The 27,537-nt window shown below is 51.8% G+C and overlaps 1 protein-coding gene across 2 annotated transcripts; it reads right to left on the bottom strand.

Annotated features, from left to right (window-relative positions):
- Positions 1–65: 65 nt before the first annotated feature.
- On the bottom strand, positions 66–24,359 carry LOC119799779 (myosin-6). Of its 2 annotated transcripts, none has more exons than XM_038309645.1 (37): positions 24,159–24,359; positions 22,870–23,013; positions 22,550–22,706; positions 22,438–22,465; positions 22,084–22,192; positions 21,775–21,867; positions 20,994–21,057; positions 20,668–20,766; positions 20,120–20,223; positions 19,890–20,028; positions 19,197–19,465; positions 18,749–18,919; positions 17,022–17,331; positions 16,378–16,448; positions 16,045–16,132; positions 15,840–15,957; positions 15,569–15,692; positions 15,229–15,365; positions 12,187–12,442; positions 11,689–11,931; positions 11,343–11,519; positions 10,929–11,074; positions 10,609–10,699; positions 8,740–9,129; positions 8,273–8,399; positions 8,064–8,182; positions 7,582–7,778; positions 6,888–7,071; positions 6,574–6,739; positions 6,349–6,473; positions 5,294–5,602; positions 4,713–4,916; positions 3,217–3,342; positions 2,840–3,115; positions 1,451–1,546; positions 635–769; positions 66–89 (listed from the first exon to the last, which is right to left on the bottom strand). In XM_038309645.1, exons 1-37 carry the CDS (start codon positions 24,357–24,359, stop codon positions 66–68), a joined length of 5,817 nt encoding a protein of 1,938 aa, XP_038165573.1. The 2 variants fall into 2 exon arrangements, with proteins under 2 accessions (XP_038165573.1, XP_038165574.1); XM_038309646.1 differs by having other exon boundaries at positions 66–86.
- Positions 24,360–27,537: the final 3,178 nt, after the last annotated feature.

The following is a 27,537-nucleotide window of genomic DNA, read 5'->3' as shown; positions in this document are numbered from 1 at the left end:
AGGCAGAATCAGGTAGGTATTCGTGTTTATTGTGGGCTGGCAACAGAAAGGCTCTGCAGGCAGCATCATTCCTCGTCGTGCATTTTCTGCTGAAAAGGTAATAAGAGGCATGAGGGCATGGGCAAGATGGCCTGGGGAGGAATCCCTAGAGATTTCGGTGGCTTTTAGAAGACACCCTTGGGGGCTGGAGAGATGGCTCAGCGGTTAAGAGCATTGCCTGCTATACCAAAGGTCCTGAGTTCAATTCCCAGCAACCACATGGTGGCTCACAACCATCTGTAATGGGGGTCTGGTGCCCTCTTCTGGCCTTCAGGCATACATGCAGTCAGAATATTGTATACATAATAAATAAATAAATAAATATTTAGAAGACACCCTTGGAAAGATAGGGGTATCTCAGGGTTAAACGGAAGTCTCGCGATAGGGTTGCTTGTGATTTAGAATACAGACCTAGGTCTGCTGTGAGTGGGAGAGTGGATTCTCAGGTTTAGGTGTCTGTGGGACCCTCAGGTTTCCATTTTCCCTATACTCCACATGTCTAAATGCACGCAGGATATACATACAGCTGTTCAGAGCATCATGCATGTAGGGACATCCTGGTGAGAGCATGACTAGAAATCTCAGGGGAACCCACCTTGGCACCAATGTCACGGCTCTTGGCCCGCAGCTTGTTGACCTGGGACTCAGCGATGTCTGCCCTCTCCTCTGCCTCATCCAGTTCGTGCTGCACCTTGCGGAACTTGGACAGGTTGGTGTTGGCCTGCTCCTCCTGTGGGATTGGAGGGGATGATTGGAGGATGGGGTGAGAGGAACCATGGACTCCCAGATTCGCATGGTTCGTGTTCCTGAGCCTCTCCTCACCCAGCTCCTGCAACAACCCTCCCAGGGATGTCCTGTATTGTACCCTCCTCAAACTGGTTCTGTGCTTAAGATCCTTCACGGCCACCTACTGCCCGCAATGAACCAACCCATGTTGCCTAGCATACCTGCTCAGACTCCAGATTCACTACATCTATTCCAGTTGTGCCTCAGATCGATGCCTGCAGACTTGGGGGATTTCTTCACAGCAGGGCTCATCCACACAGCACCCACCATTTCTGCCCAGCCAGATCTCTTCTCTGTTGCTCTGTGTCTAATTGGCTCCCTTCCAGTCCCAGTTCCAACTCCTGGCCCTCTCCTGTCCTCAGCGGCACCTGCCCCCGTTCTGTCCCTACTCCTCGCTTGGCCTGACATAGGTGGGCTCTAAGCAACGAGTGGACAGACACAGGGCTCATAAAGCACTGGCTTTTGAACTTGGGGTACCAGATATAGCTCTGATTATACTAGACATGCAGGATAAATGCCTGGCCTGAAGGCCAGAGCAGAACCCCGTCTAAGCCCCACTGTGGCAGATACTGGCTCTCACTAGTAGGTGTGTTGATCAAAGAGGGAGAGAAAACTATCAACTCACCGCCTCCTCAGCCTGGCGCTTGTACGCCTTCACCTTCAGCTGCAGCTTGTCCACCAGGTCCTGCAGCCGCATCAGGTTCTTCTTGTCCTCCTCTGTCTGAAGGTGGATGGGAGGGAAAAGCCAGTTTTGGGAGAGAGGAGCAAGAGCAATCATCATTTCCTCCCTCCCTCGTTCTATTCTGCTCCCCGGGCCTCAGCTGCTTCTCCCTCCAGTGGCTGTCAAGGGATGCTGTCTCTCTTTGTACATCAAAGAGAATTTTACTCGGGGACCCAAAAATTAATGAGTGTTGGGTGCTGTAAGTGGAGGGAGGTTCACAGAGCCACAGGGAACTTCTTAATGTGGACGTATGGAGGGACAGGGTCTGCTGGCCTCCATCTGGTGAATGGAGGTCCTCTTGCAGCAACACGGGCACTTTTGGCCAGTGGGTCTAAGGTGACCAGAAGAGGAGTGGTAAAGAAAGCAAAAGAAAAGCTGGTGTCATCAATGTCTAGATTATTCTGATTAACAAGCCAGAATTTGGGCAGCAAGGCCAGTGGCTCCGATGACCCTGAGTTAGTCCTGTCTCTATGTCATTTGATGCTCTCGGATGCCGCTGCGCTTTTGTCCCCATGCCTCTTGTATCCACTTTGTTGTTGTTGTTGTTGTTGTTTTTTGTTTGTTTGTTTGTTTTTTCGAGACAGGGTTTCTCTGCAGCTTTAGAGCCTGTCCTGGAACTAGCTCTTGTAGACCAGGCTGGTCTCGAACTCACAGAGATCCGCCTGCCTCTGCCTCCCGAGTGCTGGGATTAAAGGCGTGCGCCACCACCGCCCGGCTGTATCCACTTTTTAAATGGACCAATTTACCCATCTCCTTAACATTCTCTTCCCAAAAATTGACACTAGCAAGTCACTGGCCAATGTCAGCTGTGCAATTGGAGCCCTCAGACAGTCTGAGAGGGTGCTCTGAGACCTTGGCTTCCCTTAGCTGTTCCAGTAGTTCCACAGGGGATCTTTTTTCCCCCATGAACTGACTCTTGTTCCTAAAGTGCCATATGGCATTTCTTTGTGTCTGGCTGGCAGAGGGTAGAACAATTTTCTGGACTATTCTGAAACATCCATTGTAGTGCTTTGAAATACAAAAACAAACAAACAAACAAACAAACAAACAAACCCTGAGAAATATTAAGTGAAATAGTTTGGGAAAAACAGGAGTCTCTATTCACGTAAAAATTCCTGGGTTCAAGCTGAACTGGCTCCAGAAACTGTCAGAGAAACTGCAGAGAGCACCTAGACGTGCTGGTGAGAAGTGGTCCCTGGCCTTAGTGAGGGATGGCACAGCCCAGAAGGGCCCTGTCTGAGCCCAGAAGTGGGCTAGGAAAGCCTTTGCTCTGTCCTGGTGTGCTCTCCCAACCTGGTAGGTGAGCTCCTTGATGCGCCGCTCGCTCTTCCTCATGCCCTTCACTGACTCTGCATTGCGCTTCTGCTCAGCTTCTAGTTCGTTCTCCAGCTCCCGAACCCGGGCCTCCAGCTTCTGCAGCTGCTTCTTGCCACCCTTGAGAGCAATCTGCTCAGCTTCATCCAGCCGGTGCTGCAGGTCCTTGATGGTCTGCTCCATGTTCTTCTTCATGCGCTCCAGGTGGGCGCTGGTGTCCTGCTCCTTCTTCAGCTCCTCCGCCATCATGGCGGCCTGTGCACGGGAGAGGGGGCACGTGGTCTGTTCAGATCCCCGTGGGCTCACTGAGCAGGCTGGGGAGATGCTGGTCTGGAGTGGGTAGGCAGGGGACTCACATCTGTGATGGCCTTCTTGGCCTTCTCCTCTGCGTTCCTACACTCCTGCACTGCCTCTTCCACCTCAGTCTGGAGCTGGGTCAGGTCTGACTCCATCTTCTTCTTCTGGTTGATGAGGCTGGTGTTCTAGATATGAATAAAGGAAAGATCAGATACATGCTTTATTGCTTGGTTCCATATTTTTTTTTTTCAGAGAAAACTAGAAGATGTCATTGGAAGACAAATGGGAGGAGGAGGAGGCCACAGCAGCAGTAGCCGTCCGTCTAAGGCTGGGGAGATGGCTCAGTCAGTGAAGTACCTGCCACACAGACATGACCTATGTTCAGATCCCAGAAGCCATGTGAAAGCTGGTGTGGCAGCAGCGCACATCCGTAAACCCAGTGGCGCACATCTGTAAACACTGTGCCGGGAGGTTAGAGGCAGATGAAGCTCATCAAGTGCTCAGCCAGTTGGTGAGCTCCACACTCAGGTCTCCCTTCTCTCAAGAGAGAAGAAGATGCCCAGGGTCAACCTTTGACCTCTACACACATGCACACTTATATTCACATGTGCCGTGCACATACATGTACATACACAAATAAAAGTTAAACAAGCTTAGCTTCCAGGATATTCCTTACTTTCCCTTCCCCATGGGAATGAATATGGTCCAGGAAATTACTCAGCTCTGAAGAAAGGCTCCAGACTCCAAGGTCTGGAGTTTCACCCTTGAGCGCTTTAGTAATACATGTTTGTGTATGGAACAGGGTAGTGCTCCAGGGGAAATGGAAAGATTTTAAGGGACAATAACTAGAAATGATTATAATTAGAGGAATGTGTACTTGACTAAAGGAGAGGGTACAGTCAGGGGATGGTATCTCTTACACATGTGCTAAATTATGGAACAAAATCACACAAAGCACTGCAATAGTATATGGTCCACTCGTTCTGAGTAGAGCCGGATACAGTGGGGGTTTATAAAGCGGCATCCTCTGCACAGTTTGCCTGGCAAGAAGATGTAGTCACAGTTCTTAAAAATGCTTTTTAAAGTCCGGGTGTGTGTGTATGCACATGTGAGTCCAGGTGCCCACAGAGGCCAAAACATCAGACCTTCTGGGGTCAGAGTTATAGGACATTGTGGGACACCTGACTTGGGTGCTGGGGACCAAATTTAGGTCTTGCAAAAGAGCAGTAAACATACTGAGCCATCTCTCCAGCCCCAGCTACATCTTTAAACTCCCAAGCTCCTATCTTTACAAATCAAGCTGGAGGCTTCCCTCTAGGTCAAGACTATCAGATGACAAAATGGAGTCCATGGTGCCCAGATTTGTGACTTGGTCATGACACACTTAGCTTCTGAGTCTATTGCTCTTTCTCAAGATAACAGTTCTCCCAGCTGCCACCAACAGATGAGAGTGGACCCAAGAAGTAAGATACTTTGCAATCCTGCTTGACTTGTTCTAAAATTATCCTGGGTTCTGACACTCTGTGCATTTCTGCACAGGGCCTAACTTAGTCACCTGGGAGTGCAGCAGCTGCACCCGCTCGCTGGTCTCAATCAGCTCCTGCTCCGCCAGCTTCCGAGACCGCTCTGTCTGCTCCACCACAGCCCGCAACTCCTCCAGCTCGGCCTGCAGCAGGTTGTTGCGCCGCTCCACGATGGCAATGTTCTCCTTCAGGTCATCGTTGGCATGGACGGCATCGTCCAGCTGGAGCTGGGTGTCCTGTGGGGAAAGTATGATGGGAAAGGGCTTAGATCGTATGCCATCAAAACCTCCCATTTTGGGTCTGGCACACCCCACCCATCCCATCCAACAGCCTCTTGTCACCAGGAAGGTAAACACCTATCTCATTGTTTATTCTCTAGTCCTGAGGCTCTGGTCCAGGAGGTAGGTGGCTCCTACCTTCTCATATTTGTTAACCCACTTATTCCCTGTCCGTTACTATCTCCCATTCAAGTGTTAACCAGGCCCAGCCCTGCTTAGCTTCCAAGATCGGACAAGATTAGGATAAAATGTTTTGGTTGTAGATCTTTTAGCATCTTTCTGGGCACTACACACACTCTGACTCACTACCTTCTGAGAGCCCTGGCTCCTGTTACCTTCAAGTGGGCCTGGGCATTCTTCAGGTGCTTCTGGGACTCTGAGGCTATTCTATTGGCCTGACTGAGCTGGATCTCCATCTCGTTGAGGTCGCCCTCCATCTTCTTCTTCACCCGCAGGGCCTCGTTGCGGCTGCGCGTCTCTGCATCCAGGGAGGTCTGCAGGGAGTCCACCACCCGCAGGTGGTTGCGCTTGGCCTGCTCCATCTCCTCATCCTTCTCTGCCAGTTTCCGTTCAATATCTGCCTTGATCTGGTTGAACTCAAGCTGGGCGCGGAGGATCTTGCCTTCCTCGTGCTCCAGGGAGGCCTGGAAAGGGAAGAGGAGTCGGAGATGGGTAATCAGGGCTGAATTAGGTTAGGTGTTGGGGATGAAAGGATGACAGACTTTAACCAGGACTGTGACCAAGAAAGGAGCTGTGGTGATAGGCCCTGTACCCAGACGGCTGTGGGAGAGGAAATACTGGACCCCTAGAACCTCCTGACTCCTGGACTGTCCTCTGAGAAGGAAAGAATCTGTCTTCTCAGTCACTAGACCTTTGGGACTAACATAGCAGGAGTCCTGACCCACCAAAATAAAATAGTAGAAAAGGTTGAAGTTTCTATAGCCCCGTGGCTTCGTAGAAAAGCACAGTTACTATGGCTAATAATAACAAATCCTTGACTGTGTTATCTTGCTCCATCTTCATAATAATTATACACAGTCTTATGAGGTGTATATATTACTTCCACTTTACCAGTGAGGACAGCAAGGCACGCAGACAGTCTCACGCCAGGGTTCAAACCCAGGCCATTTGGCTCTGGAGCCTGAGTTCCTCCCCAGCTGTTTGAGCTGTCATTATGATGGCCAGATTCCAACTGGGAAGCAGACCTCCTGCCCTAAAATCAGACCGTGGCATTGTCCAGTGTGAAGACCTCAGCTTTGGAGGCAGTAAATGGTTACTGGGTACGTGATCTTCTAGTAAGAATGGGAGCCAAGAGATTTTTGTCTTTGGATCAGGGTGACTCCTGTAAGGACGGACACAATGGGAGGTGCAGGGAGAGCCAGCCCTTTACCTCAGCCTCCTCCAGGGCCGACTGCAGCTCCATCTTCTCCACCTCCAGCTGCTTGCGGACCTTCTCCAGCTCATGCACGTTTTTCCCCCCTTCTCCCAGCTGCTCAGTCAGGTCTGAGATCTCCTCTGAGGATCAGAGGACCAGAAAGATCAATACTGGAGGGCTGTGCAATCACACTTGGTCCTCCCCTGCCCTAGTGGCCCTTCCCGCCCCTCGGCCACACACCCTGGAGGTTCTTGTTCTCCCTCTTGAAGGTCTCCAGGTGCTCCAGGGACTCCTCATAGGCATTCTTGAGCTTGAAGAGCTCTGTGCTCAGGGAGCGCGCCTCCTTCTGGGACGACTCCAGCTCTGACTGGGACTCCTCATACTTCTGCTTCCACTCTGCCAGGATCTGCAGGGCAGGGGCACAGGGTCCAGAGCTGCCCCAGGCCCCTCCCCTGCCTCCAAGGAGAACGATCTGGCCTTGAGCCGGCACTGCCCCCACCAGCCCCGTGCCCACTGCCCGCTGCCCACTGCCCGCAGCCCCGCCGTGAGCCCACCTTGTCGAAGTTCCTCTGCTTCTTGTCCAGGGCTGCGGCGGCGGCGTTGGAGCGTTCCACGTCCACCATCAGGTCCTCGATCTCATTCTGCAGCCTGTGCTTGGTCTTCTCCAGGGAGGAGCACTTGGCATTGACAGCCTCCACTGCCTCCTCTGCATCCTGAAGCCTCTGGGCCAGCTTCTTCCTGCCCAGGGGAATGTATGTGACTGTACTTGGGGCAACAAGGCCTTGACACGATCCCCTTAAAAACCCAGTTTCTCCCCACTGCTCTCTGAGATCCTTGAACCCCAGTCTAGAAGACAGAGTCTTCTAGCATAGGCTTCTCAGGCTCCCCCTCCCTTGCCACAGCAATCTGGGTGGCAGTGCCCCCCACCAGGTTAAGTCCCCCCTCCCCAGGCTGAATGACGATAGGTCCTCTGACCAACAAGCTTTTTGCTCGTCTTATACGTGAGTGTCAGGTATAACCCGGGCCAAAAGCTCACCCGTCAAAGGAAATACATCAGGGTCGGCCAGCCGGATGTTCTGGTGTGCAGGAGTCAGGCGTTCTCTCAGATGCCTCTGTTGATCACCCGCCCTCCCCGTTCTTCTATCCTCCCGCTCCAGAACCCTTTCCTGTGTCTACTCTGCCTGTCTTCACAGAAGATGCCCCGCCCCTTTCTCTTGCAAATCCAGGTGGTAGCCGCAGAGGACTCACTTGGCTTCCTCCAGCTCCTCCGTCCTCTGGATGGCGTCCGTCTCATACTTGGTCCTCCACTGGGCCACCTCTGAGTTGGCCTTGGACAGGACACGCTGTAGCTCAGCCTTGGCCTCCATTTCCTCCTCATACTGTTCCCGCAGCAGGTCACAATCATGCCGGGCTGACTGCAGGGCGTGGGCCAGGGCGTTCTTGGCCTGGGAAGAGGTGGGCATCAAGGAGGTGAGAGCAAAGCCAGCCTCCCTATCCTCTGGTTCTTGTCTCTACTCAGTCAAGGCCCAGACTCACCCAAATAAAATGGATTCTCAACATCCTTGAGTGATTTTCATATGCCTACCTCTCTTCCTTATAAATAAGGAGTTGTTAAATGACCTAGAAGGGTCATTTAGTAGGGAGATAGGTGAGTAGACTATCTCTGGTTTCCAGGTGCATTTTTGCAGTTAATGTCATGACCAGGCATGCTGTCATCACCTGGGCCTCACCTTGCCTTCCTCCTCCAGCTGCCTTTTGAGGTCCTCCATCTGCTGGGTATAAGAAAGTTTCCCTCGGGTCAGCTGGGAAATCAGCGCCTCCTTTTCTTCCAGTTGCCTAGCCAACTCTCCTGGAGGTGGAATGACGGGTTTGTGGGTCACGGAACAGGGAAGCCAAAGCTCTACCAAGGTCAGGCGAAGAGACGGTCAGGGCTACCCACCATTCTCCGTCTGTAGTTTGGCCCGCTGTGTGGTGAAGTCGTTGAGGGAGCGCTGGGATTCTTCCAGCTTTACTCGGTATTCATTGGCCTGGTCCTCCAGTGTCCGTGACACTTTCTCCAGGTTTGCCTACAGGCCGTGACGAGCAGATGAAAGGTGAGTGTGGGAAGGGCTATGACTGGCAGGGAGGAGGAGGAGCTGTGTGAACCCAGACCAGAGGAAGGAAGGGAGGTGGAGGGAGCACAGAGGACAGTCAGGAGGGTGACATAGAGTAGAAGGGGCTCAGTCTGGAGGGCACACGAATTAAGGAAAGATTAGTAGAAAAATGTAGGCGAAGGCTATGGAGAGGCAGAGCAGACAGGAGGCAAAGGCCAATGGGGAACAAAGGGAATAAGAATGACAAGAGATGGCAGAGAGGACAGGAAGGCACAGCTGTAGGGGAGAGGATGGGGCGGCTGAGAGGGCCCACCTTGGCCTTGATGATCTGCTCCATGTTGGAGGTGACATCATCCAGCTCCAGCTTGAACTCGCTCTTCTCCTTCTCCAGCTTCTGCTTCACACGCTGCAGGTTGTCGATCTGCTCCCCCAGCTCGGCCACGCTGTCTGCGTGCTTCTTGCGCAGGGCCGCAGCTGTGGCCTCGTGCTGCAGGGTGGCCTCCTCCAGGTCCCTCCGCATCTTCTGGAACTCGGCCTCCCGCTTCTTGTTCATCTCTATCTGCACAGATGTGGCCCCACCGGCCTCCTCCAGCCGCTCACTGATCTCCTCCAGCTCCCGGGTCAGGTCTGAGCGCAGCTTCTCCACCTTGGCTCTGGCTGTGCGCTCGGCCTCCAGTTCCTCCTCCAGCTCTTCGATGCGTGCCTAGTCAGGGACACGGAGGTTCAGAACGGACCTTGGACTCCTCCACTGAGGTCCCCAGAACTCTGAAAGACTCCCAGGTACTAGGTCTCTAGCACTGGTTTTTAGCCATTAGGTACAGCTGGCAATGCCTGGAGACATTTTTCAATCATGTGGACTTGGTGGAGGAATGCTATGGCAGCTGTGAGTAGAATCAAGGGGTGCTGCTAAACACCCTAACTTGAACTGTCTATCATTAGGAATTCATCTGATGCCAAAGTTTTGAGAATTTCCTAAAACCATCCGAGTCTCATCTTGAGCAGCTGCAGCCTAAGAGCTGAGCATATGTGTTTGGAGGGGGATCCTGAGACCTCATGAGTTATGAACCCCGAAGAATCCACAGTTTCACCCGACTCTGCTCCACTAACCATAATGCAGGAAAGTAAGTATTCATATCTTTATAAACATCTGCAGCAAGCTGCCTCGGGTGCAATCAAATACTGTTGCCGTTATCTGAGTTAACCTTGAAGTCTAACCAAATGCATTCCTCACTCTCCATGGATTCCTTAGCTACGCTCAGGCCTGAGTTCTAGCCTGATTGCTGCTTCCCAAGCCAGCCATGTGCCTGCAAGGTTCCCTCTTCTCTATACCCCCACCTTGTTGTTGTAGCCTTCTTTGTCTTGGTCTTGGCTAGAATCAGAGAGTGCCTTGCCTACCATTTTGGTCTTTTGTATATGTAGGAAAGATCTGGGGGATCCCATTTTTTGGGGTGTAATGGACAACTTTAATGGACCACAAAGTGACTCCTGGGGTAGGAAAGAGGGGATCTACACTTCTACTCTCAAGATGGAGAAGCTGGGACTTGACGCTCAGGGCCTACACTAAAGAGGGAGATGCTGTATCCCAGAGCCAAGTCCTGGTGAGGATAGCAGCATTACTGTCTTCAAGAGGCCAAAGATCCCGGGGATGGCTCAGTATTCTGGCTAATCCAAGAGGATGGGAGAACAAACCACTCATGAATGTGGGTAAGCCTTCATTTACAGCCTTACTGCCATAGTACAGCGAGAAGAACATTGACTATAAGGGAGGATAGGTGACTTACTCCAGGATGCCTGTGGGCGCTAGGCTGTGGTTGAGGTTAGTACCCAAGGACTGTGAACGAAGCAGCCTATGGGGGGGGGGCTTTGTGGGGGCTTGCCTCACCCCTGTGCAGAGGGGGAGCAGAGAGGATCAGAGGAGCCCTCTCAGTTGTTCCAGAACAGAAAGGCCAACAGGCAGAGTGCATCTTGGGAAAAAGAAGCCCTGTTTCTAGGTATGATTCTTCCTCAAACAGCTTCGCGAAGATGACATATTCTTACTCAGTTGTGGGAAGGCCAGTGTTTCTGCATTGAAGAATGCTTGGGTCTTGGGCTGCCTGGAGTCCCAGATGTTGTCTAGAACCTTAAGCAGCCCCCACAGCCTCCAGGCTCTGACTCCCTTTGGCCACACTGGGGGGAAGGTCACCTGGTTTTCCTTCAGCTTCTTCTGCAGCTGAAGAGCCAGGGCCTGCTCATCCTCAATCTTACTGTTCTGCTGGTTGATGTCGAACTCTTTCCTGGAGAGGAACGGACATGGGTCTGGTGATCTTTCTTTCACTGGGCCTGTTTCCTTTTATTGCTTTATGCCAGAACCCAGTCCTGGACCTAACAGTGAAGGGGAGCAGCCTGGTGGCTCTCCCTTCCACTGTGCCCAGGGCAACCAAACCGGTGGAAATACAGCACTCTGTACCATGGTTACCAGGCCAGACGCCCTCGTCAGTCCCTCCTGCCCACCACAGGTCATACTTCTTGAGTTTTTCTTCCAGCTGAAGTTTGTCATTCTCCAGGTCCATGATGCTCTCCTGGGTCAGCTTCAGGTCACCCTCCAGCTTCCGCTTGGCTCGCTCCAGGTCCATGCGCACCTTCTTCTCCTGCTCCAGGGATCCCTCCAGCTGGTGGACAGAATAAAATGAATAAACGCTGGAGAGGCCGAAACCCACAGTGTATGTCTTAAAATTGAAGTCTGGTGAGGTTGGTACTAAAGCCTGCAAAGAAATCCTGAAGACGCAAAGGACTCAGAGATGACTGACCAGGAACCACAGGCAACGGGAAAGCCCCGGGGCTATAGACATTAGATGCCGAGGGAAGAACTCCTCACCTATGGGCACCAACTATGAAGTCTTGATCTCAGAGAAGGGGAACTTGGTTCTTGCTACTTACATCATCCACCTGCTGCTCCAGCTTGACTTTAGACTTGGTCAGAGTGTTGACCTTGTCTTCCTCAGCCTGCAGGTCATCCAGGGCCTGCTGGTGGGCCTCTTGCAGAGCTTTCTTCTCCTTAGTCAGCTTGGCAATGATCTCATCCAGTCCAGCCATCTCTTCTGTCAGGTTTTTAACCTGTCCCCCAAAAATGAATAAAAATAAGTTTTAAAAAACTCATCGCATTGCTTTTAGAGTCAAAAGATGTCATCCCAGAGACACCTATAAAGATGCTACCAACTAGGCCCATCTTCTGGTCTGGAAATCTCCAGGAGACCTGGGCTGACCCGGAGGAAGCTGGCCTCACCTTGTTCTCTGTGGCGTGCTTCTCCTTCTCCACCTTGGCCAGTGTCAGCTCCAGGTCATCGATGTCCTTCTTGAGCTCCGAGCATTCATCCTCCAGCTTGCGTTTCTTGGCCGTGAGCTCAGCGTTCATTTCCTCCTCGTCCTCCAGCCTCTCGGTCATCTCCTTCACCTTGGCCTCCAGCTGGATCTTGTTCTTGATCAGCTGGTCACAGCGCTCTTCTGCATCATTGAGGTTGTCTTGTTCCTGGGGGAGGAGGGAGAGAAGAAGCTCATGATTAAAGAGAAGAAGGGTTCCGGGTCTTTTAGAGGGTGAAGCTTCTGCATTCTCAGACTCTGGAGATGAGATGGGCAATAGTCCAGGAGACAGAGTGAGAGGGAAGAGAAAGTATGTGGCTTCATGTGACAAGATGGTGCACTCTTGGTACAGAGAGGTGTGGGGTTGTGGGAAGTGTGACCAAAGTGTGGGGTGGGGAAATTAACAGTGGCTATGGGGCCTCACCGCCTGCACTTGGAGCTGCAGGTCGTTCTTCTCCTGCAGCAGGGACACCATCTTCTCCTCCAGCTCCTTGCGGCGAGCCTCAGACTTCTCTAGTGATTCTTTGACTCGTCCAAACTCCTCCTTCATGTTGGCCATCTCCTTCTCTGTCTCTGCACTCTTTAGCAGTGGCTTGATCTTGAAGTAGAGCTTCATCCATGGCCAGTTCTTGACCCCCATGAAGGCCCGGATGTTCCACTGGATAACTAGCAGGGCATCCCTGATGAGAAAGTGCGGAATTAGGCAGGACACCAGAAGGAAGTCTCCTCAGTCATGGTACCAGTTGCTTTGGCTTCCTCTACCTACGCAAGTTTGTGGACACCAAGGACAAGGGGCACTGTAGCCTCACCCCCGTGAGTCCTCCCAAACCAAGATCTCTACACTGAATGGGGATTCATGACCTGGTGATTTCAACAAAAGGGAGAGTTGTCTACTGGGCTCAATGTTTCCTTTTCAGGAGACCTTCGAATAAGTTACAGATTATGTGACATTTTACATCTCAGAATGCCTGTGATATATATGTCATGAAGCATAAAAACAAAATAACTGCTTGGGAACCCACCCCGTGAGCAAGAGATGGAGCCTCCAGACGTCAAGGTAGCGACGTGCTCCTCCTTCTACCCTTCTCGAGCCTCTACCAGAAGCAGTCACTGCTGCTGTCCATCTTGGTTTTCATTTTCTTAGTTAAATTTTTTTTCTGTGTGTGGTAGTGCACACTTTTTATCTCCACTCAGGAGGCAGAAGAGGGCGAATTGCTGTGGAGGCCAGCCTGCTCTACATCGTGAGTTCCAAACCAGCCCTGAATGCATAGTGAAACATGGTCTCGATTTTTTAAAGTTTGCACATGTGTGTGCATGTGTTGTATATAGACACGTGTGTGTGCATGTGTTGTATATAGACACGTGTGTGTGCATGTGTTGTATATAGACACGTGTGTGTGTGCATGTGTTGTATATAGACATGTGTGTGTGCATGTGTTGTATATAGACACGTGTGTGCATGTGTTGTATATAGACACGTGTGTGTGCATGTGTTGTATATAGACACGTGTGTGCATGTGTTGTATATAGACACGTGTGTGTGCATGTGTTGTATATAGACACGTGTGTGTGCATGTGTTGTATATAGACACGTGTGGGTGTACATTCCCATGCGTGCCTAGAGGCTAGAGGAGGACAGTAGGTGTCTCTGTCATTCTCTGCCTTCTTCTCTTGAGACACTGCAGCTGGGATTCACCATTTCGGTTAGGCTGGTATCCAGCCAGCCTGAGTGATCCCCCTGTCTCTCTACCCCACATTGCTGGGGTTCCAGGTTTATGCAGCCACACCTGGCTTTTCATGTGACTGCTGGAGACGGAACCTAAGTCCTCTTGTTTGTACAGTAAACACCTACTGTGCCATTTCCCCAGCTCCTCATTACCTTCTTCAAACAAACATTTCAACAACATACACAAGTAGCTTGAATCAATGCATTTCTGAGTGGGATGGTGGTGGCACACACTTTGAGTTCCAACACTTGTGAGGCAGAGGCAGGAGGATCTCTGTGAGTCAAGACCAGCCTGGTCTACAGAGTGAGTTCCAGGACAGCCAGGGCTACACAGAGAAACCTCGTTTCAAAACAAACAAACAAACAAACAAAACCAAAAAAATAAATAAAATGCATTTCTGTAAATAACTGTAAATATTTCTGTAAATATTTGTAAATAACTACCGTGTACTACTGAATGTCTGCTGTATGACTTGCTTTTCTTCCCTTAGTGACTTATGCTTTTAAAGTTCACATGCGTTGTCTCCATGTAATTGAAGTTTAGCCATTTTCGCTGTTTTATAGTATCTCACCAAGTGGCCAGAATACAATTTAGCCACTCCCCTTTAGAGGGAAACTGAGGTTGTCTCTAGGTGTCTGCTCTTAAAGTTAAGACCTCTGTGAAAACTGGCGTTTTGTCTCATGGGTGCATGTGAAGGGGTTTCTCTGCGGGGTGGTATTCAGGAGTGGAATGGAGAAGTATGTGCTGATTAAAAAAAGTAAAGACATGAAAGCAAGAGGGGACTAGTTAGGAATAAGAAGGGGTCAGCAGTAGTGCTGGGGGAGGGGCAATGGGTGAATATGATCACGGTGCATTTTGTGTGTGTGTGTGTGTGTGTGTTTATGAATTTGTCAAAAGCTTAAAAAATTAAAAGTATCTGATAGTTCAATTTCAAAGAAAAGAACAGGGCTGGTGAGATGGCCCAGCAGGCATAGACTCTTGCCGTCAAGGCTCATGGCCTGAGTTCAGTCCCTGGAACTGACCACGGGAAAAGCAGAGAACTGACCCCTGTGAATTGTCCTCTGACCTCTGTATGCGCCATGGTTCATGCACAGACACACATGCACACATACCACTACACGGGCACACACAAAATAAACACATAAATGTAACATTATTTAAGAGAGAAAGAGAGAATAAGAGCTGGTGAGTTGGCTCAGCAGGTAAAAGCTGCAGTCCTGCAGACCTGTGTGACCCCTTGGACCCTGACTTTCATAGATGTGACACAGCACCCCCATACATAAATGAATCTAACTGAAAAACTACATACATTAAAAAGAGAATAAAATGTTTTTCAAAATCCTATACCAGTTTATACATCTACAAGTATTAGGTCAGACTTCTTTGTTAATCCAGTGTTTTTTTTTTTTTTTTCGAGACAGGGTTTCCCTGTAGTTTCTAGAGCCTGTCCTGGAACTAGCTCTTGTAGACCAGGCTGGCCTCGAACTCAAAGATACACCTGCCTCTGCCTCCTGAGTGCTGGGACTAAAGGCGTGCGCCACCACCACCCGGTTTAATCCAGTGTTTTGATGCGTCGTTGGAGCCTTTAAAACAGTAGTTCAAAATGAAACCTATTGGAGTAGATGTACTTGTCTAAATCCCTAGCAAGGTGGCGGAGCCAAGATCTGGACCAGATCCTCTGACTGTTCAGCACTGCTGACCTGCCTCTCACCTGACACCCTTCCCTCCACTTCTCTCACCTGCGTTCTACCATCTTCTTGAACTCAATGCGCATGAGCTGGCCTCGGGACTGGGCCTGGATCCTGGTGATGATGCGGCTCAGCCTCTCATCACGCATCTCCTCCAGCAGACCCAGCAGCCCCGCCTTGAAGAACACCTGTGGGCAAGTGGGTAGAACCAGCGTGGTCCAGCCTCAAGGGAGGGTGACCAGGGTAGAGGTGGGTGGAAGATTGTTCAGTGAGCTTCCAGGTACCCACCACCTGTGCATTCTGGGTCTGACTGTGGGAATGCAACCGTCTCAGCTGCGGTACTCAGTATGGCTACCTGCTCTGCACCCATTCCATGGAGTTCTAGACTCACCTTGGTGTGACCAAACTTGTACTGGTTGTGGTCAATGTCCAGGGAGCCCAGCAGCTTCTCAGCGCCTTTCCTGCTATCAATGAATTGGCCCTCAGGGATGGCTGCTGGGTTCAGGATGCGGTACCTTGGGAGGGAAGTTCTCAGAGTTATTTGTGTTCTGGGTGGGTGTGGGTCTGTTCTGCCTGCAGAATTCCAGGGCCACCATGGGCCCCCACTCCCAGCAAAGCAGCCCACCCCTGGCTCCCTGAGCCCCTGGGCACCCCTTACCCACCTCTGCCGGAAGTCCCCATAAAGAATTCGGTTGGGGAAGCCCTTCCTGCAGATGCGGATGCCCTCCAGCACGCCATTGCATCGCAGTTGGTGCATGACCAGAGGGTTGTCCATCACCCCTGGGGCAACAGGGCAGAGGGGAATCAGTCTCTGGGTAAGTGGATGCCAGGCAGCCTCCCCTGACTAAAACTTTCCCCATGGCTCACCTGGCGCCTTTCGCTCATTGGGGATGATGCAGCGCACAAAATGAGGGTGGGTGGTCCTCAGGTTTGTCATCAGCTTGTTCAGATTTTCCTGGATATGAGTATAGTGAGGGAATCAGGAACCTTACATACCTGCCCTTGGGCCCCTGAGCCATGGGCTACAGAGGCTCCATCACCAGGACCACCCAAAGGAAGCAGGGTGAGTTCCATTTCATGTAGTGTTGAAATACCAAAAAATGATCATGTAACTGGCTTCTGCCCTTCTCACACACAGAGCATCAGGACAGAGGCCCGGGTTTACCCACTCCAGGTGTTCTGCGATCTCTGGGTCCTTACCCGGTGGAGAGCAGACACTGTCTGGAAGGATGAACCTTTCTTCTTTCCTCCTTTGCCTTTCCCGCTGTCGCCTAACAACATGAGAAGGACCCATGAGCAAGAACCTAAAAACACAGGCACTCCTGGGCAAGGGCAGAGCTCTGGTCCTCAGGGGTTGTGTGACTTGGGCAAGCTATTTTCCGTGAGGGTGGAAGTCGCTGCCTCCAGAAGCTAAGGAGAGTGCAGGCTAAGAGAAGGCTGGAGTTCTGAAGACACTACTACTGCCCTGCCTTCCCCTCTCCTAACCCTGCCTTCAAGCTCTTTCCGTTTTCAACTCTTTTTCTCCTTCACTGTAGTCATTTCAAACCACACCTGTTCTTCGTTCTCTGGAGGCTCATCTGTCCGACCCTTTACTCAGCGATCTTCTCAATGTGTACTAAAATCTACATTGCTCGGTGCTGGGCGTCCGACGGAAATGTGTGTGCCACCCTTGCTGACCTCCAGCTACTCCCAGTCTTCAGGAGACAGACATGCATTCCAATATCCATGGCACAAGGTAGGGGAAAGTGCAGGCCAGTGCAGAAGGACTGGTGGGGCCTGGCTGCTGCCTCTGGACCCCACACCTGTGGAAACTCCGTAGCCCATTGTAGGGGCTGTTCCCTTACCAGTGTCGGCAGACGCATAGGTGGAGAAGAGTGTGGCCATGAGCTTGAGGGAGGACTTCTGGTACAAACCCACCACCGTCTCATTGAGGGGGTCCTTGTTCTTTTCCAGCCAGCCCATAATGTTGTAGTCCACGGTGCCAGCGTAGTGCACCAAAGAGAAGTGGGCTTCCTGCTTCCCTTTGACATTGCGAGGCTTCTGGAAGTTGTTGGACTTGCCCAGGTGGTTGTCGTACAGTTTGGCCTTGAAGGTCATGTCTGTGGCCTTGGGGAACATGCACTCTTCCTCCAGGATGGACATGATGCCCATGGGCTGAGAGTACAGAGCAAGGAGAGAAAGAATTCCCGATTACACTTCCAGTTTTCTGGAGTCCCACACCCTGACAGGAAGACCCTACAAACCTCCATTGTCAATGAGGGTGCCTGGGCAGAGCCTCTTGGCCCCAAATAGGAAGATGATGATGATGATTATTATTATTTTACTATTATTATTGCTATTATAATTACTATAATAATAATAATTATTATTATTATTATTATTTTGAGACAGGGTTTCTCTGTGTAGCCCTGGCTGTCCTGGAACTTACTCTGTAGACCAGGTTGGCCTTGAACTCACAGAAATCCTTCTGCCTCTGCCTCCCAAGTGCTGAGATTACAGGCATGCGTTACCACTGCTTGGCTGATAATATCCTTTTTTTTTTTTTGAGACAGGGTTTCCCTGTAGTTTCTAGAGCCTGTCCTAGAACTAGCTCTTGCAGACCAGGCTGGCCTCGAACTCAGAGATCCACCTGCCTCTGCCTCCCAAGTGCTGGGATTAAAGGTGTGCGCCACCACCGCCTGGCTGACTGATAATATTCTTAATTAACCTATATCCAATTGCATCTGGAGCTACCCCACATAATTCCCCCCCCCCAATAACAAAATAGATATGCATTCCTAATGACTCCCCTCAAGGTCTGCAAAGACTAGAAACAAGCTACTTTTCAAGCTAGGGAGAGATACGTGTCCACAGAACTAGGCTACAGGGGCAACCAGATCCCTGTCAGCAGCATTTCAAAAGTTGGTTGGGGGGGGGGGGCATCTAGGTTCTGAAAACCCTTTTCTCCTTTAAAGAATGTATGCTTTGGCTTTCCTTGGAGCTAGGATTCTTTTGAATTTGATGAAGCTGGAAACTACTACTCTAGAAAGATGCATATGCCTCTCTCATAGTTTAGGGAAGTCTGTGGTCCCTGGAAGATGAGAACCTTGGTCTATAATCCAAGCAATGACTCAGCTTGTGGGAAATTCCTGTTTTTGGAGGATAGTGACTGACTGCATGCAGGTCAGACGCTGGGCTGTGGCCTGTATCAAAGAGCAAGGCACCCTGCAGGCAGTCACCATGGCACAGGAGAGATGGGCTAGAAACTGGTTATTTCTTAGCAAGCAGGAAGCACAGACATTTCCAGGCTCTGTCTAGGATCCTTCCATGAACGATGTCTCTTATGTGACAGAAAAGGGTAAGGAGTCCCTGGGAGGTGACCATCTTATACTGAAAAAAGAAAAGAAGCTTTCTTCCACGTCTGAGGAAAGAAGAAAGCACTTGTAGGTGCCTGTGACCTCACCACAGTGGGTAAAGCTGGGTCTGGGAAGCAGCTTGGGATTCTGGGGACTGTAGTTTCCTGAGGGTGGAGAAGATGGAACTACGACTTTGTCTGGATTGTCAGGGAAGAAAGCTCAGGAGCATGGCACACCTTCTCGATGAGGTCGATGCAGGCCTGCAGGTCCATGCCGAAGTCGATGAACTCCCACTCGATGCCTTCCTTCTTGTACTCCTCCTGCTCCAGCACGAACATGTGGTGGTTGAAGAACTGCTGCAGCTTCTCGTTGGTGAAGTTGATGCACAGCTGCTCGAAGCTGTTGAACTGGAGGGTGTGACAGCCAGTCAGGCAGGCTGACTGAGGGTCTGAGTGGCCATGGGGCCAGCCTAGGGCTGTGCCACACACCTGCCCCACACAGAGCCCAGCACAGGCATAGCTGTTTCCCTCTCAGGTCATGGCAGAGAAGGTACTGGCTCTGTCACTATATGATCCCCACTGCTATCCTGGGCCTGGCCCACAGCTGACCCTCCACACGTGACCAAAGATATGAGTGAGTGGGTGAGGGACAAGTGGCGTCCCAGGCCAGGGTTCCCAGACTCACATCGAAGATCTCAAAGCCAGCGATGTCCAGGACACCTATGAAGTACTGGCGTGGCTGTTTGGTCTCCAGGGTTGCGTTGATGCGGGTCACCATCCAGTTGAACATCTTCTCGTACACTGACTTGGCCAGCGCCCCGATGGAGTAGTACACCTGCTGGACACTCTGCCCCTTGGTGACATACTCGTTGCCCACTTTGACCCGAGGGTGGCACAGCCCCTTGAGCAGGTCGGCTGAGTTCAACCCCATGAGGTAGGCGGACTTGTCAGCATCTGATGGACAAGGACAGTAGAAGTGATTTCGGTGCCTCCTTTCCTTGTCCCAATTAACTTCTGATCAGTGTGGCCATGGGTCCACTTTCCAAGGCCTCGTCCCACCACATCTGCCACTCCCTCTCTCTATTCACAAGCCTCCATTCCTCCAGCCTGCCTGGGACCTTACTGAAGAGCAGACACGGAAGCAGGGCCTGGCCCTGGATGAAGACATTGTCTACTGATCTCATACTGCTCCCAGCTTCCCCCTACTTTCTGTATGATAGTTCAAACGACTTTGTTGCCAGCCTAAGTCCGTAAGGCTTGTTGAGTGAACCGTTGGGCACAGCATGGAGGATTCAGTGACTGTCCTCTGCATGTAAAATCAATAGGCCTCTTCAGCCCATGCAGCACCTAGGGTTCTAACACTGCACCTCCCCCACACCTTCTGTGCCGTCCGGCTCCGCCTGCTCCTCTCGCTGCTTCTGCTTGAACTTCATGTTCCCATAGTGCATGATGGCGCCAGTCAGCTTGTAGACACCAGCCTTCTCCTCTGCCGTGAAGCCCAGCACGTCAAAGGCGCTCTAGGACAGAGGGAGAGACATGGGGGTTGGGTGGAGGGACATCCAGGAGCTCTCCAGAACCCCCAAAGGCATCTCCAGCTGCCTCGCTCACGTCGGTGGCTAGAAGCTCCTCGGAGTCATCAATGGAGGCCACAGACACCTCTCCCTGAGATACGAAGGCGTAGTCGTAGGGGTTGTTGGTAACCAGCAGCATGTCTGTGCCAAGTAGGGAGGGCAAGGTGGGGATGGGGGAGAAGGAGGGAGAGAAGGGGAAGGAGGAGAGAATGGAGGAGAATTGGGGGAAGATAGGACGGGGGGGGGGAGGTAGAGAAGAGGACAGTCATTGAGGGCCAATGAGAGAATGCAAAAGAAATGAAAACACGCAAGCAAAAAGCCCCAAGGCCACAGTGAAAGGGAAGAAGAAGAATGACAGTGAACCAAAGAGAAGTGTGTGGAGAGAAGGAGGAAGTAAACGGGGAGAAAGACAACACGGCAGGCAAGAGAGGAAAGTCAAAAGGAGGGGCAAGGCACTTGACAACGCATTCAGAGAGGTGCCGTCCAATAGGGAGGAGGAAGACAGGAGCAGAGGAAAGAGGAGCCAGGGGAGGAGCCCACGGGAGCCTTTGGGTAGGCCATAGGCAATGGTCAGGCTGGCCTTACCCAGCAGCTCTGGCTTCTTGTTGGACAGGATCTGGTAGAAGATGTGGTAGTTTCTCTCAGCCTTTAGCTGGAAGATCACCCGGGACTTCTCCAGAAGGTCTGAGGAAAGGAGAGCGAGGAGGACAGACAGGTGAGAGGAGAGAGGCCAGTCAGCAACAGAGCGGGATCAGAGAGAGAGGCTCCCACACCACGGTGAAGATCCCAGGGAAAGACTGGTTCAGGAAAGAATACTAACACCAAAAGGCAGGCAGAGATCTAGGCAGGGACAGAGGGAGTGAGGAGATGTGGCTGTACGGCGGGACGGGAGCAGGTATGGCGGTACTCACAGGTCTCTATGTCGGCAGAAGCCAGCTTTCCAGTGGCTCCGAAGTGGATCCTGATGAACTTCCCCTGTGGGCAGACCAGACAGAGTAAAAGCGCTGGTCAGAAATACGGACTCACATCTTGGAAGTCAGCCCAACCTAGAATGCCCTGGATGATTCTAGAAAGTATTTATGTTGTAGTTTAGTATTAGCAAAACTAGGAGACAGCAGCTCATGCCCAGACACCAGCGAGAAGCTGGGCGGGAAACAGCAACCAGGCTTGTTCTTGGTCATAGCCCCTCTCTGTGGCTTTCTCCTCACCCCATCCTGCCAGTGTTCTGTAAGGCAGCTGGTATTACCCCTGTTTTACAAGTGAAGGGCGTGGGGCTCAAGGAGGTTGGTGACTTACTCAGCATGTAGAAATTCGGGCCTTTGGGCCCAGGGTGTGGGAAAAAGGGAAGAAATGTTGAAAATGTTCGTAAGAGATTTCAAATATGACCCAAATCTACTCTGCCACACCTCTGGAGAGTTTGGGTCTCTTTCCTGGGTTCCCAGAACTCAAGGAGCCAGAATGGGTCAGGAGGGTGTGTGTGTGTGTGCATGTGTGTGTGTGTGCATGTGTGTGTGTGTGTGCATGTGTATGTGCATGTGTGTGCGTGTATGTGCACACACGTGTACTTAATGATATCAAAACCCAGGTGCGATATAATCAACCAAATATGTTGACTGTTGGCAGAACAGAACTGCCATCAACTTCTTGACAAGTTCGGATGAGACCGTTTGGTAGTGGTCCAGCATCACTCACGAATCTGGAGGAGTTGTCGTTCCTGACGGTCTTGGCATTGCCGAAGGCTTCCAGGGCGGGGTTAGCCTGGATGATCTGATCCTCCAGGGTGCCCTGTGAAAGGAGCAGAAGTTTGGGAGTTCATCTTCCATTCACTTCTAGACGGTTTTGATTGGCCGGATGCCCACACTGCTCCTCAGGAGTAGGGTTGGATGGACAATGAGTCTTCAGGCCACACGTGTGTCCTGCCAGGCAGATCTTCCGCACTAATCCCACAAGCCCTCCTCGCAACCCCGCAGCTCCTCCGCTGAGCCTGTGGCCCATGCTCACCTTGTTTGCGCTGGGATTGTCCTTCTTGCGGTCCCCTATGGCTGCAATGCTGGCAAAGTACTGGATGACACGCTTTGTGTTGACAGTTTTCCCTGCTCCGGATTCTCCACTTGAGGCAACAAGGGACAATCAGAACCCAGGAATTCCACTACTGTTCATACAGAATTCTCCATGCCCTTTCTGTCCTAGCCCTGGCCACCAGAGCCCAGCACTACATAACGTTTGCCTTCTAAGAAGAGACCAGGTCCCATACCTTTGAATTATACCCTGAAAGTACCCTTTCCCATCTGCACCCCAAGAATCATCCTGGACAAACCCACCCAAAACCCCTGTGGAAGATCAGCGCTTGCTCACGTGATAAGGATGGACTGGTTCTCCCGATCTGGAAGAGAGAAGAGGAGCCACAATGGGTTGGGGCTAGGTGGGGGCTGGGGTGAGGGGAGGCAGGCCAGGACACCAGGCTCACCGGTCAGCATGTACTGATAGGCGTTGTCAGAGATAGAGAAGATATGGGGCGGGGCCTCGCTCCTCTTCTTGCCCCTGTAGGCAGCCACGACTTCAGCGTTATACACTGGCAGCCACTTATAGGGGTTGACAGTGACGCAGAAGAGGCCTGAGTAGGTCTGAGCAGAGACAAAGACAGGTGTGGTCGATAAGGGGAGTCTAGGCCTGGCTGGGGGGGGGGAGGTCAGAGGCGTCCCTGGCTACATCAGCTGGGTGAGAGGAATCTGGGTTTGTGAGCCCTCTGGCCTGTGTAGGCCTCTGCAGTGTGAAGCAGCCACTCACATAGATCATCCAGGCTGCATAGCGCTCCTTGAGGTTGTACAGCACGGCCGGCTCATGCAGGAAGGTCAACATGGCCATGTCTTCAATCTTGTCGAACTTGGGCGGGTTCTGCTGCAGCACCTGGTCCTCTTTTACGGTCACCGTCTAGAGGAGGAGAATGGGTGAGGGGATGGGAGACCACTTTCCCGTGGGCTCTTGTCAGATCTTTCTCTTCCTAGGGCACAGCTCTGACATGCCACCATTCCCCTAGTTCTTAGAAGACAAGGGTCCCAGCTTCCTGCCCCTAACTCCACGAGGACTCGGGCCCCAGGTGGTTTCCTGCCTACACCCTAAACATATTCTAGAGTTCCTTTCTCTTGCCAACCCTGTCCCTATCCAGTGACCATCTCTCTTTTGCTCCCATGTTTTAAATATATAAAAGCAAAGCTGGGGACTAGCGGCTCTAAAATCAGGGTCCACTTGTCATGTGTGACTCTTGGGCTGTCTCTCCTGGACACAGTTCTCAAGGGCACCGCTGCTCAAGGAAAACCTTTCCCCCTATGGGAAAGCAGCACACCCCAACTCTGCACTCCTCATCAGTCACAGTTAGGGCTCGATTGATATCAGTTTGCTATGCCTTGGTGCCAATAGCATCTGGTAATAGGGATCCAAGTGTTTTTACAGAGGAAGAGGATGTGCTTTCATAGTGGCCGGAGTGGGCTGAACCAGGATGGATTAGAAACCTTTGTGGGTTGTAGCTATCAATCCACACATCCTTGTGAAGCAAACCTGTGAGGCACATAGCTCTGAGCCCTGCTGGTGACAGGGTGAGAGTGTCATGGGTAGACCCAGCAAACCAGGGAAAAGGGGCATTTAGGTACATCGCTGGCCTTAGGATTCAGCTCTGGGCTCAAAAGTTCTGCTCTTAATGCCCATCTGAGACTGCATCTGCTCTTGGTTTAGGGGAAGGGAATTGGAGAGAGGGGATTCTTGGAGGAAACTGAGGCACAGACAGGAAAGATGCAACTGCCAGAACAGAGGTCTGTCTTTAATGCCGTTCTTGGGTCCTTAATCTACAGACCTCCCTGAGGAGGAAGACAGCATCCATCCTTTCTGGCAAGAGAGCTTCTCTTGGGTTACATTGTGATGTACCTGCTTAGGTTCTCCTGAGAAGGTTCTGATCCTGGGGCTCTCAAGGGGACATACCTTGGCATTCTCAGGTGCCTTAGATCCCACTATAGGTGGCTCCACCCTGTCCCCTCTCCCAAAGCTGCCCCACCCCACCCCTGGCTTGCCACAGGTGCACATACCTTGCCATTATCAGTTTCAGCAGTGACCTTGCCCCCCTCCCGGGACACTATCTTGGCTTTGACAAACTCCTCCTTGTCATCAGGCACAAAGCACTCTGTGCGGATGTCAAAGGGCCGAGTCTGGGCCTCTAGGCGCTCCTTCTCTGATTTGCGGAGGTACTGGGCCGCTGCCCCAAAGTCAGCCATCTGGGCATCCGTCATCTTGTCAGTCTGAAACCCTTATGGGGGAAATGGGAAGGGTCTGTCATTCCTGGTGCGGGCCAGGCTTCGGTGTAGCCTCATCTTTCCTACCCCACCCCTGTGCTGCCTCTTCTGTGCCAGTTCCTAAGGATCTGCCACCACTGCCCCATGTAAAGTGCCTGCCTCCCCGACCTGTCTGCCCTGTCTGTAGTCATCTGAAGGAGGCTCTCTGCAAGAGGTCTGTATGGGGTAGGAGTAGCTAGAGTTTGTTATGGGAGGGTGCTGGGCTACTGAGGGGGAGGTCTGGTGGCCTGGTTTCTGGAAGAATCATGACCTGCTGTCTGCAGGGGAAACTTGGGGGCATTCTCACCTGGTTAATCTTTTCACAGATAATCCTGAAGAATTTGAACCACAGCTGGGATGAGGCTCCACAGAGGTGCAGCCAGACAGAAAAAAGAATAGGCAGGATGAAGAACAGCAGATGCCGGCGGGCAGGCGGCGAGTCCTACTAGGCTAGAACAGGCCAAGATAGAGAGAGTGAGGCAGATAAGAAAGGACGCGGCGTGGCTGAGGCTGTGGCTCATTGGTAGACTGCTTACCTAACATATGTGAGCCCTGGGTTTAATTCCCAGCACTGTGACATAGAAAGGAAGGAAAGATAAACACGAGAAGGGGGCAAGGGGAGTGAGAAATGGGTGGGAAAGGAAGAACATACAAGAAGGCAAGGCAGAGAGACAGCAGAGAAACGTGGTCAAGGCAAATCTTGCTGAAGACCAGGAGGGAAGATAAGGCCAAGATAAGGAAAGCAGGCCCAGGAGGGAGAATGAGAACCGGGCATCTGATGTTTCCTGTGGAACCCCTGCCAGGGAGAACTTCCCAGACTGATGGAAGGCCATTCTAGCAGATAGATCTCCAGGGAAGATGGTTTCCTCCTAGCTGGGGACAGTCTGGTGTGGCTGGAGAGCCCCCACTCTAAACTCCCTCTTACCTGGGCTGCAGAAATCTCTGTCTGATGGCTCTCAAGGCTCCGGTTCCTTTATATCCCATTTCGTGTGCCTGCTGACTAAATTTGGAGTCCATCTGGAGGACCCTCCCTCCCACTCTCTCCTGGCTCCTCCTCCTTTGATCCCTTGGCTCTGGAGGTGACAGGAGGACAGCAGGGCCCCAAGGTTTGCCCATGAAAGGTCTGTTGCCCTAGCCCCTCTAGCTCCAGGGCCTTTTTTTAGTCCTTGGGCACATTCCTCCTCCCCAAAGGGCCGATGGGCAGAGGAGGGGAGACCAGACTGTCGCACCTCCCCACGCACATGGCCCTTACCTCGGTTATTTTTAAGCTGAAGGGTGAAGTGAGCACACTGGGTGAGGGTCACCTTCTCTCGCAGGCCTAATATTTATCCCCTGCCTTCAGCTCACAGGCTTCCTCCCCTCCCCTTCCACCCTGGCTATCTCCACAGCTCCAGGCTGAGGGACATCTCCTACTCTCTCACACCTGGAGTTCCACAGCGCTAGATCCCAGGGGTCAGAGTCAAGATGTTCAGGGAGGGCATCTTGTTCGGGTGCAAGACTCAGTTTCCCTTCATTAGTAAAAGAATTCTTTCTCTCTCCCTTCCTCCCCCCTCTCTCTCCTTCTCCCACCCTTCTCTCTTCCTCTCTCTCTTCCTCTTACCCTGTACAGATGCTGTCTATGGTCTCTGTTGCCCATGTCTCTAGACAGCTATCCTCCAAAGGCCTTGCTCCCTCGGTTTGGGACACATATGGAGTCTTCATCCTATTCTTGCTTCTCCCCGACATGCAGGCCATCATCCAATCTCTATAAACTATGGGAGGGACTTACCTCACTCTGCCTTGGACATTTACACACACAGACTAGTAAGCTTCGCATACAGAACTGAACGACTGCACATCCATGCCCATTTTCAGACACACACACACACACACACACACACACACACCTTTACACATTAACCCAGTTAAGCCTGCAGATTTTCTTTCTCGCTTCTACACATACTGATGCATAGATCTGCACTCCCATGTTTGGACACACAGGTTTTTCCTCTCCTTCAACCCTCTACTCTTGATGGGAGGTGGGAGGGTGGAAAGGCCAGAGGTGTTAATCCTGGGGCTGAGGGAGGAGGGGTGTAAGTGAGGGGTTGCTCCCTTCCGCCCCTCCAAGCTGCCAGAGGATGCAGGTGCTGCTTGGGATGGCTGGCTGGGGCGCCTGGCAGGCCCAGAGATTTATACCCGTTGGCCCCAGGCTCCAGATTCCATGGGTGGGGGCTCTGCAGACTTTCTCCTTGTCAGGTAGAACTCTGGTACCCCTTTCTAACCCTCCTGGGCCTTATGCTCACATGCCTTCTTTGTGGCACCCTCAAGCACTCAAACCCTAGAGATCCTTCCTGTCCTCCAGGGCTGCCATTTCTCAGAGGCCGTAGGTGTTAGGCCTGTAGCAGGCCATGGCTGTTATAACTAAGCAGACATTGTGTTCAGGAGACAAAGCCAGACTCCCCTACCCTGGCTTTCCTTACACCCTCACACCCAGCTTCCGCCCCATCTACTGTCACCTCTCAATATAGCTCTAGAGTGTGGTTGTGGGTAGGACACTCAGCGGTCAATTTCTCTGGGTACAGCACTCTCAGCCTTTGATGTGGTGTCCTCCCAAGGTCACCAGCCCCCTAAGATACTCCATTGCCCCATCATGGGCTCAGGGACACACACTATCCTCCAGGGGTCTTAGATCTTGTATGCTTGAAGGGACCTGAGCCAACCTTGCATTCCCATCTGCAGGTGGCTGAGTCAAATGGTTGCCCTCAGAGGATGCAAGCCACTTGTCTGCAGCTAGGTCACTGGAGGTCACTTGAGGCCCCTGTGTGCAAGCTGCAAGATTAGCCTATGGCCTAATATGTCACTGCCTGGTTTCAAGGTCCTTAGGACATGATAAGGGACTGAGAACGTTGGGTCAGCCTGGGTCAGGTCCAAGTGACAAAGACCAGGCTCTGTCCTCAGGGAACCCTACATGCCAAGCAGGCCAAAGTTGGTGTAGGTAGTGGGGGGCCCATGGAGGGTTGTGGGCATGGAGTTCCCGTTGTCTCCCACGGAAGGTGTGACAAGGAAAGAGTTAACTCATTTCTGGGCTCTGCCTGCTTCTGTGGCCTGGTTTGGCCTTTTCTTCCTTTTCTAGGCCCCCTTCTCTCCCCTGGCTCTC

The sequence above is a fragment of the Arvicola amphibius genome, chromosome 13 (assembly GCF_903992535.2).
Source record: "Arvicola amphibius chromosome 13, mArvAmp1.2, whole genome shotgun sequence".
Taxonomy (NCBI): Eukaryota; Metazoa; Chordata; class Mammalia; order Rodentia; family Cricetidae; genus Arvicola; species Arvicola amphibius.
The sequence above is the reverse complement of the archived record's forward strand: the minus strand, read 5'-3'. Positions and strand labels throughout refer to the sequence as shown.